This window comes from Pongo abelii, chromosome 16 (assembly GCF_028885655.2).
Source record: "Pongo abelii isolate AG06213 chromosome 16, NHGRI_mPonAbe1-v2.0_pri, whole genome shotgun sequence".
In the NCBI taxonomy this organism is placed as follows: Eukaryota; Metazoa; Chordata; class Mammalia; order Primates; family Hominidae; genus Pongo; species Pongo abelii.
The window spans coordinates 68176064-68195365 of record NC_072001.2 but is presented as its reverse complement, the minus strand read 5'-3'; the positions used below and the strand labels follow the sequence as shown (position 1 = coordinate 68195365).

Sequence of the window (19302 nt, the reverse complement as noted above, 5' to 3'; positions counted from 1 at the left end):
GCGAGAGTCCGTCTCAAAAAAGAAAAAAAGAGATATGTTCCCCAAATCCTTAGTATCCTAGAAGCAAGTGTAGGGCTGAGTAGAAAATACCTATTAGGATGCAGATGCTGGGCGGAAGATGGAGAGAAGGGTGCCCTATACCTGCTAAGTGGACAGATAGTCTCAACAGAATTGTGTCCCTTCCCCAGAGATGGCTCAAAATTCAGATGATACCTGAAAATGTGAATAATAAATCTGAGAATGCCAAAACTTGCTGAACTTTCCTGTGTCTCCTATAACACCCTTGTACCTCAAAGGTCCCCTGTAAGAACTGGCTGGTGGGGCAGATAATTTACTGGTTACAGTGGGACCTTCCTGATTCTGTATGGAAGGCAGCACAGAGAGCCACCTCCTGCTGTGCAGGAAGACCAGCTCTAGGCATGGAGTGGAGAAACCTTTTGAGTCTTATATATAGCAAGACACTAACAAGAGTTGACAGATGGGGCAGGAGATGAGGGAATTAAGGGATTTGCCTACCTGCCTTCATTTGACCTCTTTGCACTCAGATTATCCACCCTACCTCTCCACATGATGCTCTCATGGGAAGGGGATGACTGTAGTGACCCCTAGCAGGGCGGAGCTTTGCGTCATCCTGGCAGGGATGACAGACTGTGTTGAGCCAGAGGCACTTCCAGTCGTGAGCTTAAATTCTGTGTGAATGAGTTTGTTCTTTTTCTTTTCTTTTCTTTTTTTTTTTTTTTTTTTTGAGACAGAGTCTCACTCTATCGCCCAGGCTGGAGTGCAGTGGTGCCATCTCGGCTCACCTCAACCTCCGCCTTCTGGGTTCAAGCGATTCTCCTGCCTCAGCCTCCCAAGTACCTGGGACTACAGGCGCATGCCACCACGCCCAGCTATTTTTTTTTTTTTTTTTTTTTTTTTTTTTGTATTTTTAGTAGAGACAGGGTTTCACCATGTTGGCCAGGCTGGTCTTGAACTCCTGACCTCAGGTGATCCACCCACCTCGGCCTCCCAAAGTGCTGGGATTAGAGGTATTGGCCACCACGCCCGGCCAAGTTTTTTTGTTTTGTTTTGTTTTGTTTTGTTTTTTGGAGACAGAGTCTCACTCTGTCACCAGGCTGGAGTGCAGTGGCACGATTTCAGCTCACTGCAGTCTCCGCCTCCCTGGTTCAAGCGATTCTCCTGCCTCAGCTTTCCAAGTAGCTGGGACTACAGGCGCGCACCACCACGCCCAGCTAATTTTTGTGTTTTTAGTAGAGACGGGGTTTCACCATGTTGGCCAAGATGGTCTTGATCTCTTGACCTTGTGATCTGCCCGCCTCAGCCTCCCAAAGTGCTGGGATTACAGGCGTGAGCGGCCACGCCCAGCCGAGTTTATTCTTTTTTAAAGGCAACAGACTCAATATTTAATGTAGTTTAAAATACATCAAAAATTAAATTCCTGGCTGTTGTGAGTATTGCTAAACGAAGGACAGATACTAGTCTTGATCTAACCCAAAAGGCCAAGAAGTGATGTGTGAATGAGTTCTTAATTCTTGGCTTTCAGGTTTAGTAGATACTGTTGACTAATACTAAGTGACTTTCTGATGAACAGTGAAACAGTTATAACTGTGGAACAGTTATAGATGTTCCACATCCTCATCACCGCTTGATACTGTGAAGCTTTTTAATTTTAACCTTAAATTAATGGTTGTATGTTTGTGTAGTGGTATCTCATTGTTTTATTTTGCATTCTCCTGATGACTAATGAAGTTAAACAACTTATCATATTGGCTATTTGGATATCCTCTTTTGTAAAGTGCATATTAAAAATCTCTTGCCCATTTCTTATTGTTTATAGAAGTTCTTTGTATTTACTGGATATGAGTCCTTTGTCATATAGATGTGTTGCAAATATCTTCTCCCACTCTGTGATTTGTTTTTGTTTTAACTCTCTTAATGGTGTATTCTGATGAATGGAAGTTTTTTTGTTTTTTTGTTTTTTGTTTTTTTTTTTGAGACAGATTCTCGCTCTGTCACCCAGGCTGGAGTGCAGTGGCGTGATCTCGGCTCACTGCAAGCTCTGCCTCCTGGGTTCATGCCATTCTCCTGCCTCAGCCTCCTGAGTAGCTGGGACTACAGGCGCCCACCACTATGCCCAGCTAATTTTTTGTATTTTTAGTAGAGACGGGTTTCACCATGTTAGCCAGGATGGTCTCGATCTCCTGACCTTGTGATCCGCCCGCCTCAGCCTCCAAAGTGCTGGGATTATAGGTGTGAGCCACCACGCCCGGCCGAATGGAAGTTCTTAACTTTTTTTTCTTTCTTTTTTTTTTTTTTTTTTTTTGAGACAGAGTCTCCCTCTGTCACCTAGGCTGGAGTACAGTGCTGTGATCTTGACTCACTGCAACCTCCGTCTCCCAGGTTCAAGCGATTCTCCTGCCTCAGCCTCCCTAGTAGCTGGGATTACAGACATGTGCCACCATGCCTGGCTAATTTTTGTATTTTTAGTAGAAACAGGGTTTCACCATGTTGGCCAGGATGGTCTCGATCTCCCAACCTCAAGCGATCTGCCTGTCTTAGCTTCCCAAAGTGCTGGGATTACAGGTGTAAGCCACTGCACCTGGCAGAAGTTCTTAACTTTAATGTAATCCAGTTTATCAGAATTTTCCTTCATGGTTAGTCTCTTTTGGAGTTGTTGTTGTTGTGTTTTTTTTTTAATTTAATTTAATTTTATTTTATTTATTTATTTATTTATTTATTTATTTGAGACAGTGTCTCATTTTGTTGCCCAGGCTGGAGTGCAACCTGGGCTCACAGCTCACTCATCTTACTGCAGCTTCGTCCTCCCAGGCTTAAGCAATCCTCTTACTTCAGCCTCCCGAGTAGCTGGGGCTACAGGTGTGTGCCACCATACCTGGCTAGTTTTGTATTTTTTGTAGAGATAGGGGTCTTGCTTTGTTGCCCACGCTCATCTCAATCTCCTGGCCTCAACTGATCCTCCTGCCTGGGCCTCTCAAAGTGCTGGGATTATAGGCATGAGCCAATGTGCCTGGCCCGTTAGCCCTTTTGTAACTTAAGAAATGTTTTGACTACTGCAAGGCCATGAATATAGTCTTTCATTTTTATCTTTGAGCTTTATTATTTTACCTTTTACATTTAAATCTACAGTCCACCTGGAATCGATTTTTAGGTATGACATGAGGTAGAGGTCAATATTGTTTTTGTTTTTGTTTTCCCCCAGATGGATATCAAATTAATCCAGAACAATTTATTTAAAAGACTTTCCCTTTCCAACTGTTCTAAAGAGCCAATTTTGTCATAAGTCAAAGATTCATGTGTGGGTCTGTTTCTGGACTTTCTTTTTTGTCCTGTTGGTCTCTTCGTAAGTCTTTAAGTCACTCTCTTCATTCCCATAACTTGAAGGTCTTGCTATCTGATAGTAAAAGTCTTCCACTGTGTTGCTTCTCCAAGAGTCTCTTGGCTTTTCCTGGTCCTTTGCATTTCATTTAATTTTAGAATTAGCTTGCCAATTTCTACCAAAAAAAAAGTGTTGGAATTTTGATACATGGGATGAATAAATTAATTGGAGGAGAACTGCTATCTTTACAAGATTCAGTTTTACAATCCTTGAACGTGGTATGTTCCTCCATTTAACCATTTAACCAAATGTTTTATAGTTTTCCGTGTAGAGGTCTCATACATCTTGTGTTAAATTTAGTCCTAGAAAACTATACTAATATAAATGGTAACTTTTTAAATTTCCCTTTTTTTTTGAGACAGCGTTTCCCTCTTGTTGCCCAGGCTGGATTCAAGCGATCCTCCCGGATTCAAGCGATTCTCCTGCCTCAGTCTCCCAAGTAGCTGGTATTACAGGCACCCACCACCATGCCCAGCTAATTTTTGTATTTTTAGTAGAGACGGAGTTTCACCATGTTGGCCCAGCTGGTCTCCAACTCCTGACCTCAAGATGATCCTCCCACCTCGACCTCCCCAAGTGCTGGGATTTGGGATTACAGGTGTGAGCCACTGCACCTGGCCTAAAATGTTCCATTTCTAATAAAATTTTTAGAAGAGTCCATTTACATGATTTACTATTTATATAGAGAGATGTAATTCCTTTTTTTTTCCTTTTTCTTTCTTTTTTTTTTTTTTGAGACAGCATCTTGCTCCGTTGTCAGGCTGGAGTGCAGTGGCATGATCTCAGCCACTATGTGATGTGTTAGAGATACTCTTTATTAGTTAAGAAAATTCCCTTCTCTTCCTAAGTTGCTGAAAGGGTATGGGTATTGATTTTGTCATTTTTTTTCTGCATCTATGAAGCTATATAATTATATAACTTTTCATCTTTATTCTATTGATATTTATCTTTATTCCCATTTATTGATTTGGGAATGTTAAGTCAATCTGTCTTTCCTGAAATAAACTTAACTTGACAGTGTTATATTATTCTACCCATAATTATTTTTAAGATTTTTTTTGCATCTGTGTTCATGAGAGATTGGTTTCTAATTTTCTTATCAAGTTTGTTATCAAGGTTATGCTAAAAATCAGCCGGGTGCAGTGGCTCACGCCTGTAATCCCAGCATTTTGGGAGACTGAGGCGGCCAGATCACCTGAGGCCGGGAGTTTGAGACCAGCCTGGCCAACGTGGTGAAACCCTGTCTCTACTAAAAGTACAAAAATTAGCTGGGTGTGGTGGCGCAAGCCTGTAATTCCAGGTACTTGGGAGGCTGAGGTAGGAGAATCACTTGAACCCAGGAGCTGGAGGTTGCAGTGAGGCAAGATCAGGCTACTGCACTCCAGCCTGGGTGACAGAGCGAGACTTCGTCCCAGAAAAAGAAAAAAAAAAAAAAAAGGTTATGCTAAAATCAAAATAAGTTGGGAAGTATTTCTTATTTTCTTCTTCCCTGGAAGAGTTTATGTAAATTAATGCTGTTTGTTTCTTAAACATTTGGGGGACAATTATTTTGATGAAATGCATTAGAACTAGTTTTGTGGACCATGTTTTGGAAAACAATGGTCTAGAGCATGACTGAAATACGAAATAGTGAATTCCTGTCTGTGTGAATGCTCTTGTTTTTATTCATTTCCTTCCTTTATGCAGCACTGGCCCCCTCACCTTTTCCTTTCCAGCTGTTTGGGGCTCAGCTAAGTGACCACACAGGAGAGCAGTGAGGCCATCTGAGGCCTGAGCCTGGTCCTCAGGACTCGACTCTCTCTCCCTGCCATCAAGCAGCCTGCCCCAGCCCTGCCAGCCATCTCCACACTCCTCTGACAGGATGAATGCCCTCGATGGTGTTCCCTTCAGGTTGCCCAAGGGCTTTGTGATAGGCACAGAGCCTCTCCCTGGGCCAGAACTCAGCGTCCCAGCCTGCGGGGAGGTTCTGCTGGGTTCTATGGTAAGTGTGTCTCTGTGTTTCTGTCTTCTGGGTCTGTGGGTCTGGGGCTGAGTCCATGGGGCCTTGTTCCTTGAATTTAAAGGACAGCTAGCCCTGGCCAACATGGTGAAACCCCGTATCTACTAACAATACAAAAAATTAGCTGGGTGTGGTGACGCGTGCCTGTAATCCCAGCTACTCGGGAGGTGGAGGCATGAGAATCGTTTGAACCCAGGAGGTGGAGGTTGCAGTGAACCGAGATCGTGCCACTGCATTTCAGCCTGGCAACAGAGTGAGACTCCGTCTCAAAAACAAATTCAGCACTCTTTTTGGGCCACCGACCTTGTATCCAGCCCCACTGCTTGACCTGGGCACACCTACCAACTCCACCATTGTAATGTCAGAATGGTACACACTATTTCTGTAAAGTGACATCTTTCAGATACTTAATGGCTTTTTGTATATGCATACCCTTGATAGCCTGGGCAGTTTCATGAGTGTTCTTAAAGTGAACACGAAGATTTGAACCTCTTGATTTGCATGATTTTGTGGGTTTCTCCAGGTCAAATGAATGGTGAACCATTTTCACAGATTACCTCAGGCCTCTTAGAGAAAGAGCTGTTTTTGTTTTTTTCAGACAGTCTTGCTCTGTCGCCCAGGCTAGATGGAGTGCAGTGGTGCAATCTCAGCTCATTGCAACCTCCTCTTCTAGGCCTCAAGCGATCCTCCCACCTCAGCCTCCCAAGTAGCTAGGACTATAGGCACATGCCACTATGCTTGGCTAATTTTTTATATTTCTTTGTAGAGATGAGATTTCACACCATGTTGCCTGGGCTGGTTTTGAACTCCTGGGCTCTAGTGATCCTCCCACCTTGGCCACCCAAAGTGCTGCAATTACAAGCATGAGCCACTGTGCCCGACCTGCTTTTGTTTTTTGAGACAGGGCCTCACTCTGTCGCCCAGGCTGGAGTGCAGTGGCATGAACATGGCTCACTGCAGCCTCAACCTCCTGGGCTCAAGGAACCCTCCCACCTCAGCATCCCAAGCAGCTGAGACTGCAGAAAAGTGCCAGCATGCCTAATTTTCATTTTTTTTTTTTTAATTTTTTTTTTTATTTGAGACAGAGTCTCGCTCTGTCACCAGGCTGGAGTGCAGTGGTGCAATCTCGGCTCACGGCAACCTCCGACTCCTTGATTCAAGTGATTCTCGTGCCATAGCCTCCCGAGTAGCTGGGATTACAGGCATGCACCACCAAACCCAGATAATTTTTTGTATTTTTAGTAGAGACGGGGTTTCACTATGTTGGCCAGGATGGTCTTGATCTCCTGACCTCACAATCTACCCACCTTAGCCTCCCAAAGTGCTGGGATTACAGGCGTGAGCCACCGCACCTGGCCATTTTCAAAATTTTTTGTAGAGACAAAGTCTCACTATGTTGCCCAGGTGGACTTGAATTCCTGGGCTCAACCAATCCTCCGGCCTCGGCCTCCCAGTGCTGGCATTACAGATGAGCCACTGTGCCCAGCCTAACACTACTTATTGACCAGAACTTTATCGTTCTCCTGTTGCTTGAGATGCCACCCTTATTAGTTGCTAAATCCCTATAATATATTAAGGTCTATTTCTGGATTTTCTAGTATGTACCTTTAATCTGTCTGTGCCAGTACCATAGTTTTAATCATTGAACTTTTATTTTTTAATAGATGGTAGGGCCAGTTCTCCTTATTTATGTTTTTGTCTCCAGAGTTTCTGGCTATTCTTTTCTTTTCTTTCTCTTCCTTTCTTTTCTTTTCTTTTTTCCCTTCCCCTTCCCTTCCTTTCGACAGAGTCTTGCTTTGTCGCCCAGGCTGGAGTGTGCAGTGGTGCAGTCTTGGCACATTGCAACCTCCACCTCCCAGGTTCAAGCGATTCTCCTGCCTCAGCCTCCCAAGTAGCTGGGATTACAGTCACGTGCCACCATGCCCAGTTAATTTTTATAGTTTTAGTAGAGGTGGGGTTTCGCCATGTTGGCCAGGCTGGTCTCGAACTCCTGACCTCAGGTGATCCACCTGCCTCAGCCTCCCAAAGTGCTGGGATCACAGGCATGAGCCACCGAGCCCAGCCCTTATTTGTTTTTATATGAAGTTTAGAATCATCTTGCATAGTTCCAAAATCAAGTGTTGGCATTTTATTGGGTCTTGGTATTTTTTTATCCCTCTGAGTGCTGCTGGCTGTCTATTTCTTAGCTTCTTTCTCTCCAAGTATGCCTCATTAGTTCTGAAGTCTTTTTGCCTTCTCTGTCCTTCACAACCCATCCATTTTGCTCCAATCTCTTTCTCTAACCATTTATTCTGCACATACTTACAAATGTCCACTCTGGGCCAGGCCTGCCCTGGGCCCTGCAGATACAGAGGAACTCAGGGAGTCACACTGGAGCAGCTAACTTATGCTCCTCTCCCCAAGGTAGGGTCATGGGTGAGAGGGAGCGGTGCCTGTGATCTAAGTGTCTGAGTGTCTGTGCCTGTCTTTCTGCCTCACTCCCCACCTCTAGCCTCTTTCTTCCTTAACTGGCCATGGTAGAACAAATTGCCTTTAAAACTTTTACATATTTTTGATGGAGTCTTATGTTTGCTGTTCTTAATTTTAAAGGTAGGGAACAGGAATATTTCATTTTTGCCTCATTTTATAAACTCTAGAGTTAGATTATTTATGTGGATTCCAGATTGCTTTTTTAGGTGGTCTGATACGAAGTGGAGAAAGCACTACAATCAGTCCACGGACAGGAAAACCGTCTCAGCCACTCACCGCCAATGTAACTTCTAGCAGATTCAATGTTCTGAGCTCCATTTTCATAATATGGAAATAGGAATGACACTAGACCATACTAAGTAGAGTTCCACAAAGATTAGTGGTTATGACGTTTCCAGGACCCCAAAGTAACCTCAGTGGCAGCAAAGGGGCTGGGGACAGGTATCACTCCATAGGGAGGTTTGTCTGCCCGGGCGGGCCTCCAAGGCGGACTACTCAGTGGCAAACTGTACTGGGCTCAGGTGAAAGCTTCTTTGCTAAGAATAAGCTTTATTGGAGAAAATTTTCAAGTAGTTTTTGCTCAACTACATACTGAATGGCAAAGGGATTTAGATGTTGGGTTTCATTACATTTCATTCGATTGACGAATTCATCACTTTGTCATTTATGCCAGTTTGCCATTAAACTGTTATTGGTATCCATCGACCACAGTGTTAGCTAAAACCCAGGGTAGAGTGGGCTGTGATGGAAGCCCGGGGCTCAGAATCTGACGCTGTCCAGGCTTAGAGAATCTCTGGATGAACAGGGTCCCCCAGGCCAGGGGTTAGTGTTGTGCCCCCGGGGTCCTGGTTTGCCCCGGGCTTTACGTCGCCTTCTTTCCACAGCACGACTTCAGCCTGGAGAGGATGGCACTCTTCTGGGTGGAGGCCGCCGGCCAGGGACCCAGCCCGTACCAGTGCGGTGACCCGGGGACAGCGTCAGCCCCTCCAGCCTGGCTCTTGCTAGTCAGCCCCGAACATGGGCTGGCGCCTGCGCCTACCACAATCAGAGACCCGGAGGCCGGACACCAGGAGAGGCCGGAGGAGGAGGGCGAGGACGAGGCAGAAGCCTCCCCTGGCAGCGAGGAAGAGCCGGCCCCCAGCAGCCTCCAACCGGGCTCCCTGGCGAGCCCGAGCCCCAGCCCCGGCCCCGGCCGTCGCCTGTGCTCGCTGGAAGTGCTGCGCGGCGTGCGGTCGGAGCTGGCAGGGGCGCGGCGGCGGCTCTCCGAGGGGAAGCTGGTCGCCCGGCCCCGCGCCCTCCTGCACGGCCTCCGCGGCCACCGCGCGCTGAGCCTGTGCCCGAGCCCCGCGCCCTCCTCCAGGTCCGCATCACCCCCAGGGCCCGCGCCCCAGCACCCCGCCGCCCCCGCGTCGCCCCCGCGGCCTTCCACGGCAGGCGCCATCCCCCCGCTGCGGAGCCACAAGCCCACGGTCGCGGTAAGGATTTTGCCCACCCCTCCAAGGCCGCCAATCAGCAGCCCAGGCCCCATAATCTGGGTGTCCAGCCCGGCCCGCAGCCTCGGTCCCCTACTCCACGCGCTCCTGCATCCTCCCTTGACCTGCTCCCACCTGGGCCTGTACCGTGTTGTCCTCCTACGGCCCTTTGACTAGATTAGAGTAGTCCCTGCTCAGAAGCCCCCATTCCCCGCGTTTCCCACTGTGCCTGCCTTGCTTTTTTTTAGGGCGCAAGTCACAGTGGTTTTAATTATCCAGGACCTGTCTGTCTCTTCTAAACGAGGTTGAGCTCTTTTAGGGCAGGGACTGGATCGCACGGATTTTTGTTTCCAGAGCACCCAGCTGCCGACTTGACCCATAGGGGGCGCTCGGTGGCTGTCTGTTGAATTGATGAACGCAACGCAAATCTAGGGCTTCCCACTGGGTGAGGTTTGCTATAAGCTGGGGGAGCTGGAGGCTCAATCAAGGAATATTCAATGCACAGTTACTTCCTGCCAGACACTGGGTTTGGGACTGTCAGAACCACAGGACATGGAGAGTTGGCCAAGAGGGTGTGGGACCAGGCCCTGAACTGTACAGCGGTATCAGGTGTTGAGGGAGCATCAGGGCTGCAACTGGCTGAGAAGGCTTCAGGACGGAGGAAGTGAACCCTGAAGAGCAGGGAGAAGTGACCCTACAGTGAAACCACAGAAGCTTAAGCCTCAGGCTCCTCCCTTTGTCTCTTCCAAGGCCTTGTGCCCAATTTTGTATTCATAATTGTGTGTTCTTTTTCTGTGAGGTGCCTTCCAAATTATATAAGTATCAGACTCCACAAAACATGGGGTGGGTCAGGATTGGCAGCAGAAGGTGGCAGCGGGGCGCAGCTTTCTGCCCCCCAGCAGCCCCACAGTCAGGCCAGGAGATGCTGCAGAATAAGGCCAAGGTAGAATTCAATCTGAAAGACAGAGACCCGAGGTCTGGTTTCTTACATGCACCAGCTTGTGATGTTAGGCAAGTCACTGAACCACCCCTTCTCTACCTGCACAGTGAGCCGACAACCCTTCACACGGTTGTTTAGAGCATACATAGTAGAGAAGAGGCTCTGTAAGCGGGATGAGCCATGCCCACATCCAAGACCAGATGTTGATGCCAGGATGGCTGTTCCCTGGCCAAGATGAATTTAACTCTCACAACAACCCTGTGGGGGTGGGACAGTATCCTGTAGATGATGGAAATGAGGCACAGAGTGGCGAAGAATCTTTTTCAAGGACACAAGAGTAGACTTAGCTCCTAAACTTTGATGTTCTCCACCCTGGAGGTAATAAAGGGTAGACCCTAAGGTGAGGTTGTGACAGGGAGAGCCCTGAGAAGATGCGTATGGGTGGGGAATTCATGTGTGTTACATATACACTCCACCCCAAGAGCCAGGCGGCAGCTGTGTTTTCCTTGGGAGGAGGGGACAGGATGAAACGTTCAGGGCTGTCAGAGAGGTACTTCCTCATGGGAGAAGGTTCGGGGCGATGCCGGCCAAACCAATTGAAATGCCTTCAAGTCACCCTCCTTAATCCAGGGTCTGTTTCGGTTTCTCCAGCACCACAACCGAAGGGCTGGTGTGCCCAGTTCCTCCCCTGCTCCATGCCCTGCCAAACCCCAGCCCAACCAAACTCAAGAAGGAGGGCCTGGTTGGGAAGACCTACCCCTGCTCCTCCCTCACCAAGGTGTGGGGCAAAAAACCTAAGTAGGGTTGAGGTACCAAGCGTGTGTTGCTTAATCAGGTCATTAACGTTTCTGAACCTTGATTTCAATGTCTGTAAAATGGGATAGTAGAATGGACTTCATATTTCTTTCACTAGTCACTTTCCTGACATTGTTTTTTTTTTTTTTTTTTTGAGACAGTTACGCTGTTATTGCCCAGGCTGGAGTGCAATGGTGCGATCTCTGCTCACTGCAACCTCTGCCTCCCGGGTTCAAGCGATTCTCCTGCCTCAGCCTCCCAAGTAGCTGGGATTACAGGCATGTGCCACCATGTCCAGCTAATTTTGTATTTTTTAATAGAGGCAGGGTTTCACCATGTTGGTTGGGCTGGTCTCAAACTCCTTACCTCAGGTGATCCACCTGCCTTGGCCTCCCAAAGTGTTGGGATTACAGCCATGAGCCACCGTGCCCAGCCCCTCACATTGTCTTATTTAAGTCTCCTGACAGTCCCGTGAAGTAGCTTAGGGATTGCCCTCATTTTTCATATGAGTATACTGAGTAAGCATTAGAGAGCTGGGGTCTGCAGGACTCTAAGCCCTCCATAATATTAGCCCCTACACTCTGTACAGAAGGTGGTACATAAAGGCATTTTTAAAAATGTCCAGCCCAACTGAGTGTCACTTCCTGTGGTAACCGACATGTCCAGTCTGTCTGTATTTCAGTCCCTCAGCCCGTACACCTGTCTGCCACCTCTTGGGGGGGCACCGCAGCCTCTCAACCCCCACAAGCCACACCCTGATACTGCGGCTGACCTGCTGTCCGCCTTGAGCCAGGAGGAGCAAGACCTCATTGGGCCAGTGGTCGCCCTGGGATATCCCCTGCGAAGGGCCATCATAGCTCTGCAGAAGACAGGGAGGCAGAGCCTGAGCCAGGTGAGTTGGGGGGCCCAGAGCTGATGAGCTGTGATGCTGGAGCCAGGTGAGTGGCCACACGATTTTCACCTTTTGAGCTGTGACATAGGCCCAACAACAGCATCAGCCAACCCCACAGCTCTGGAGCATCTATGGCCCCTCAGGGTTGTCCTAAGTGGGGCTGAGATGGTCAGGCCTTTATACCTTTGCCTCAATCAGTCATTGCATGTGGGAAGGGGGTGACCTGAGGTAAGTGGATCTCTGCAGTTAAGGTAATCCCTGAAGGGGCAGACAACTGAAGAGTGTCTCCCAGCTCTCCCAGCATCTGGGGCAGTAAGTCCTGCAGTGAAAGGGTATGTGGATGGAACATCACAGAGTCTACCACACCCAGGTTCTACTTACCCACATTCTATTCTTCTAATAGAGTTCACTCTATTGGAAGTATGGCGGAGACTCATGATGACACTCCAAGGACAGCACTCTGAACCACGCTACTATTTGGAAGCAGGTCTTGACCCCTGATACAAGCCAAGAATGTAAGAGCACCTGCAGAGGAGTGAGGGCCCCCAAAGTGCCTAAAAAGAGGTGCTAATGGCAAGATACCTGGGAGAAGAAGTGGTATGAGTGTTATAGGGGTGTTTCTGTCATCTGTTTCTGTGTAACAAACTACCCCGAAACTTAGTGGCTTGAGACAACCATTTATTTGCTTATGATTCTCTGGATTGGCAGTTTTAAGATGGACTCAGCTAGGGGGTTCTTCTGCTCATCTCACCTGCAGTCTCACATGGCTACAGTTTGGTGACTTACTTGGGGCTGAATAATCTAAGATAGCCTCATTCACTGTACAGTGGGTGGTGATATTTGTCAGCTGGGCCACATATCTCCAGCAAGCCACCCTACTTGGTTCCAAGAATAAGGCTTCTTGAGGCCTCTTGAGGCCTTGGCTGAAATTGTACATAGTCACTTCTGCCTCATTCTATTGGTCAAAGCATGTTGTTGACCCCTCCAGACTTACACAGGGGAAAAACAGATTACACCTCTTGGTGGGAGAGGCTGCAAAAAATTTTATGATCATTCTCAATCTACCACAAGGAGGTTCCAGTGATCAAGAAAGGCTTCATGGAGATACCAAGCATTGAGCGGGACTTCAAGGATGGATAAGATCTGATGCTGAAGGAAGGAGAAGGGGTGATATTCCAGGAGGGAAGGACAGTGTGAATAAAGGAGTGGAGGTGGGAAGGAAGTGTTTGGGAGGCCCTGATCTGACCAGTCTTGTTGGAGGAGAGGGTACATGAGGCAGGCTGGTAGGAGATGAGAAAAAGAGAATTGGGGGTAGATTTAGGGGTCTTGAAGGCTGGCCTGAGAATTTGATAAATGACCCAATAGGCAAAAGGAGGCATGGAAGGATTGTAAGTAGGGTCAGGAGGTGACATTGAATGCCATTGCCTACACCCCCGTGTCCCCACCTGAAAGTAACATCCCTCGTTGTGTGGTTTTCTAAACGTCGGGACTCTTCATGGTTTGATGGCTGGTCCCAGGGAAGTTGGCACTTTTCATTTTTCTCCCATTCCTGCCCCACCACCATCAGAAGGCTTGGACACCTCCATCATCACTGATGAGTACTGAATGTTGGGTCCCTGCGGTCCAGAGCTGCCTGCTCCTGCCAGAGGGAATGGCAGAACGGAAGTGACTTTCAAACGGGGGCCGGGGTGGGGCTGGGCAAATGCACCTGGTCCCCTTGCCCACCCACTCCTGCTTCTACTCTACTCTGGGTTCATCAGTTCATGCCCTGTCCTGGAGGAGAATTTCCAACACAGTGACCCCCATGTGGCTAAAATGGCAGGGAGGGGTGCTAACATTTATTGAACATTTTCTTGCATGAATCTCTCTCTCTGAGGGTATTCAGTTAGGTCTCAATTCTGCAAGGTTGCTATTACATTATGACCACTTTGCAGATGAGGAAACTGAGGCCAGGGAAGTTCATACAGCCAGTCAATGACAGCACTGGGGTTGAGGCCAGCTGGTCTGACTCTGCATCTTGGTTGCACAATGCCTTTTATCTCATTTTCTGTGTGAAAACCTCCTAGGACAGCACCACAGGCTGATCTGAGATTTAAGAGCAGATCTAAAGTCACGCCTACCTTTGGATGATACTGAAAAGCCAGAGACCTGGCCAAAAAGCTGGTCAGGAGGGCTGTGAGGGGCCGGGTGCACAGTGGGGCTCTGACATGCCTCCCCAGTCCCTTTAGGCCCTGTGGCAAGGCTGAGGTCTCAGGCCATCACTCTGGGGGTCTGAAGATGAGTCAGAGCCAGCCTGGGGCCCTGGCCTCCAGTGGGTGAGCTGGAAAGATTTCACTGCATTGTGTTTCCAGATATAGACTGGCCACCTGCCTGGCCCCCTGGATCTCTGGGTGGCCTTCCCTGGTGGGCAGTCAGGAGCCAGGCCCCAAGGGGTGGGTCTGAGGGGCCTTTGGATGACTTCATCTATCCTCCCCGACCGAGTTAGTATTTCTGTCTGTTCTGTGAAGTCATGGTAACTGAACAAGCCCTTTGGGTTCAGATTCCTTCTCCCACTGAAAGCCGCATATTGCAGTAAATCCTTTTTGGCCAAGATAAATGACAGGTGGCCTAGGAGGAAGGGCATCAGGTGATAGAGACAGAGCAGCTAGAAGAGTCAGGGAGAGAAGAAGATACAAAAGAAATTGTGCAGCACTCCTTTCCTTCCACAAGGCTTGATGTGCCCACACTGCCTCCCTGCAGGGCAGGCACGGGTGCCACGTGTGAGGGTCCACAGGCCAGGCCCCCTCTTTTAGCCTCAGTTTCCCAGTTCACAGGGTGGAGGAGGAATACGTGTTTGGAACCAGTGACTTCCGGGGGCCCCCTCCTGTGGCCTGAAGGTGACATCCTCACCCACCTGGGGGCCTGAAGCAAGCCTGATAGCTTCTACAGTCCTGCAGGCCCAAAAGCTAACCAAGCAGCAGAACCTTTGCAAATGCAGACTCTCAGGGCTTATCCTGCAGGGCCCTAGTTAGTGGATCTGGGGTGGACCCAGGGGCCTTTAATTTTAGAAAATTTGCAGATGGGTCTGATATTCACTGTGGCATAGTATAGATCAAGGTCAGCTGTCCCCATTCACTGATTCTTAGTCTTGGGTGCACATTAGAATCACCTGGAGGGCTATAGGGAAAAAATTCCAATGCTCAGGCTACACCCCAGACCATTTATATCATAACCTCTGAAGGTGAGGCCCAGACATCAGTAATGTTTAAAGTTCCTCAGGTGGTTGCAATAAGCACTGAGACTGAGAACCATTGCTATGGATGAGCCAGAAGGTGGAGGCAGCGTCCACCATCCATCCTTGCCTGCCCTCCTTCTGAAGGTGAAGCTTTCACCTTTGGAAACCCTGTCCTCCACCAAGACAGCTCAAAGCCCCTCCTCTAGCAGCTGATCCCTCTGATGGACAAGGCATTAAGTGACAGGTTACATAATCGGGGACCTAGTCCTGGGACCCTGGACAAGGCACCTGCCTTGCCTGAACCTCAGTTTCCTCAACTGTGGAAGGAGGGCATGGGTGCATGGTTTTCAAAACGTGCTCAGAGCAGGTCTAGCTGTACTGGGCAGTACCTCAGGCAGGAGCACTGGACTCCGGGCCCCCATGCCCCTGGCCCTGGTTCTCCCAGAGCAGCTCTAATCTTAGCCTGTTATTGCTGAAGCCTCCTTGTGCTAAGACAAACACTTCAAGAGCCAAAAACAATTTGAAAACGGTTAGTCTAGATGATCTGCACTTTCATCCCAGCTCTGAAGGTCTACGGAAACCCCACTCTCCCTTCTCCACATATACTCATAATTCCTGTAGTCTGGAGCCTTCATTTGGCACCTACACCCTATAAATCCTGCTTTGATTTGCCTGGCACTGATGTGGTCCTGTATCTGGTTTATCTCCTCCACTAAGCTGTGAGTTCCTTGAAGGCAGGTCTTCATTCGTTTTATAAACACAGCACACATTTATTGAGCTCCTTCTGCCACCATGCTGGATGCTGGGGACACTGTGGTGAATGAGACTGACGCAGCCCCTCCCTGATGGAGCAATAACTTCGTGGATGAGAAAGATTGAGTGAAGCAATTACAAAGTTATATGTGCTGTAATAGGGAAGCATAGGGTGCTATGGGGGCACGAGGGACAGCACCCAGGAAGACAGAGGGGGCAGGAAGCTTCCCAGGGACAGGGAAGGAGGCCAGCCTTGGCTGAGGGAGCTGCCTCTGCAGAGACCTGGAGGGTGAGGGAGGGGCCAAGGCCATAGACAGGGAGCAGGCCTTTGAGCCCCGCCTGGTAAGGAGCCAGCATTTTATCCTGGGCCCCTGATGACGTAACCGTGGAGTGATCTGAACAGTTTTTCCTGCCTGTGGAATCCTCCTCTTTGCCTACCCCGCACCCCTTCTCCAGCACTGGTGCAGGAGTTGCATAGTAGTGGCTCAGGAGTCCTGGATGAGAGAGATGTGTCTGGGGGTACAGTAGGGGTGCACAAGTGTGGATGGATGAGGAGGCACCTTCACACTAATGGGCACATTCACACGAATGCTCCCGGACAGGGGTGGGTGGTGCATGAATGTTGAATTGCGTTGGGTGGTAGGTGGGATGTCTGTGTTTGAAGCCTGTCCTGCTCCCCACCTAGGTTCTATGAACACCCTAGCCCACCCTGACAGCCCTTTTCCTGGAGTCCAGCCCCCAACTTGGCATAGTTGGTGAAGACCCATTGTCTGCCTGTCCCCAGGCACTCAGAGAAAGCCTCTATCCCCCTTCTGTGGGTTCACGGGATCTCTGGGGCCAACTGCATGTGGTGGCTTGCCCTGTTGCCTGGCCCTCAGCTCAGGCCCTTGGAGTGCCTCTCTGCCCTGTCTGCTGCCCCGGCTGCTCCTCTTACCCTCCTTCCCTCTCTGCCTGCTTCCGGCCCAGTTTCTCAGCTACCTCAGTGCCTGTGACCGCCTGTTACGTCAGGGATATGAGGAAGGCCTGGTGGACGAGGCCATGGAGATGTTCCAGTTCTCCGAGAGCCAGGTCAGCAGGGCTTCCTGCCAGGGCCCCAGGGGATGGAAGGGATGGGGGTGTACCCAGGAGCCCGGTGTGCAGGGCCACACCAGTCCTCAGAGCCAGCCTGTGGGTCCAGCCTGTGGGTCCGTCGGGAGATTGCCTGACTCCTCAGCTCTGAGGAGGAGATGGCCCAGGGAGCTACAGCAGGGACAAAGGTGAGAGGCACAGAGGGAGATCAGGAAGAGGTGGGATGGGGACAGGAGGCAGAAAGCAGCAGGGGTTTTGCTTTATTAGACTTAATCAACACAGCCTCTGTGACTGAATGGCCACTCTTTGTTGGACACCCAGATAGGAGCCATGGGCAGCACAAAGATGCATGACCTCTCTACTTGGGGAGCGTGTCGCCTACCCCAAGTGCATGCAGCTGTAGGCCCAATAGTCACATCTTGTTTTCTGAGACTGAGTCTCACTCTATTGCCCAGGCTGGAGTGCAATGGCACGATCTTGGCTCACTGCAACCTCTGCCCCCGAGGTTCAAGCAATTCTCCCGCCTCAGCCTCCCAAGTAGCTGGGATTACAGGCACCTGCCACCACGCCCTGCTAATTTTTTTTGTATTTTCAGTAGAGACGGAGTTTCACCATGTTGACCAGGCTGGTCTCGAACTCCTGACCTCAAGTGATCCGCCCGCCTCGGGCTCCCAAAGTGCTGGGATTACAGGCGTGAGCCACCGCACCCGGCCCCAATAGTCACTTCTAAGTGCCCCATGGCAGAGCAGCTCTTCACAGAGGCTGAAGGGGACAGAGGGTTGGGTGAGGCCCCGAGAAGGAGACAGTGAGCAGAGGTGGGGAAGTTTCAAGCCCCGGGGTCGGAGGGGAAGGAAGGTGCAGGCTGCGCTGTGAGACCTCCACAGTGTTCAGGGCATGGGCAGGAGCCTTGGGCTGTTTGTGCTCCGGGTGCTGGTGTACGGTCTGCCCCACTCCTGCCCCAGCAGAAAGTTGACAGTGAGTGGGAGCAGTGGGAGGGGAGTCAGGACAGAGCCCGTGGCCAGGCTGGGGCCTTCTTTCCTTGGCAGAGGAAGGGAGGTCGGAACCTACATCACCCTACAGGTACAGAAAAGTGGCACGTGCAGCCCAGGATCAGGCTCACGTGGCCTGGGGGGAGCCACAGCTTTTTGGGACTAGGTGCAGTAGGTACTGGAGCTGGGGCTCCCCATGGCTGAGGCCAGGCCCAGCAGAGCCTCCAGCACCCTCCCTGTCTCCTCTTCCTCAGGCAGGGGAGTTCCTGCGCCTCTGGGAGCAGTTCAGTGACATGGGCTTCCAGCAGGACCGGATCAAGGAGGTGCTGCTGGTCCATGGCAACTGCCGAGAGCAAGCCCTGGAGGAGCTGGTGGCCTGTGCCCAGTGACCACGGAGGCACTCCACGATGCCTGGGCATCCAGGCCCAGTGCCAGACCTGGCGACCCATCCTAACTGTATTATTAAAACCAAGTAAGAGTAACAAAGTGATGCATGCTTATTGTAAAAACACAAATAATACCAAGGGTGACAGTTAACAGCAGCAGAACCTGCTGAAAGAGTTGAAATAGTTGCCTCTACAGAGGGGCAGATGGGAGAGCCGGACGGGGAGCTATGTTCTTCATGCATGCCTGTGAAACCACCTGATTTGACTCTTTACACTGTGTGCATCAGTAACCTTGATTTTAAGAAAATTAAAACAAATAAATAATGGGCAGTTCTTCTGAGTCCTACAGGCACCTGGTCTTGGTGTGGAAAGAACATCAAACTGTAGGTCAGAAGACCTCATTTCTGATTTTAGGTCTGCTGATCTCTGGGTCAAGGCCTTGTTGGGCCTCAATTCCTCTAGGAAACGTAGAGAGATTTGACCAGGTCAAAAGCTTCCAGCCCTGGCGGCTATCCATAAGAATCCTTGGGGTGTTTATTCAAGAGTCCCAGGCCCCACCCTCATATATTCTGATTCAGAAAGCCCAGCTTGGCAGCCCCCAGGAATCTGTTTTGTTTTATGTAAGAAGATCTCTGGGGATTCTTTACTACATAACAGGCCTATGGCCAGTGTGTGTGACTTTCAGCCAGTCTGGGGCCCCTTCTGCTCTGACAATCTGTGATTGTATGACAGTCTTTCCTCATTTGCGGGGTGGGGAGGTTGCGACCAGAGTTGTCTCCAGTCACCCAAGGCCTATCGTTCAGAAGTCCCCAAGGATTGAGGGGACCAGTTGCTGGAGCAGCCCATAACTCAAGCAAGCAGAGGCCAGGGGCCAAGACTCTGGTGCCTCTGCCCTCCCCAGCTGGCCCTGCGCAAAGACCTGCAACAA

The 19302-nt window shown here is 49.7% G+C and overlaps 1 protein-coding gene across 2 annotated transcripts; it reads left to right on the top strand.

Moving 5' to 3' along the window:
- Positions 1–2752: 2752 nt before the first annotated feature.
- Positions 2753–19027, top strand: UBAP1L (ubiquitin associated protein 1 like). Of its 2 annotated transcripts, XM_009249917.4 has the most exons (5): positions 2753–5378; positions 8750–9340; positions 11755–11964; positions 16898–16999; positions 18243–19027. In XM_009249917.4, exons 1-5 carry the CDS (start codon positions 5259–5261, stop codon positions 18375–18377), a joined length of 1158 nt encoding a protein of 385 aa, XP_009248192.1. In that variant the 5' UTR covers positions 2753–5258; the 3' UTR covers positions 18378–19027. The 2 variants fall into 2 exon arrangements, with proteins under 2 accessions (XP_009248192.1, XP_063572767.1); XM_063716697.1 differs by lacking the exon at positions 18243–19027 and having other exon boundaries at positions 16898–18225.
- Positions 19028–19302: the final 275 nt, after the last annotated feature.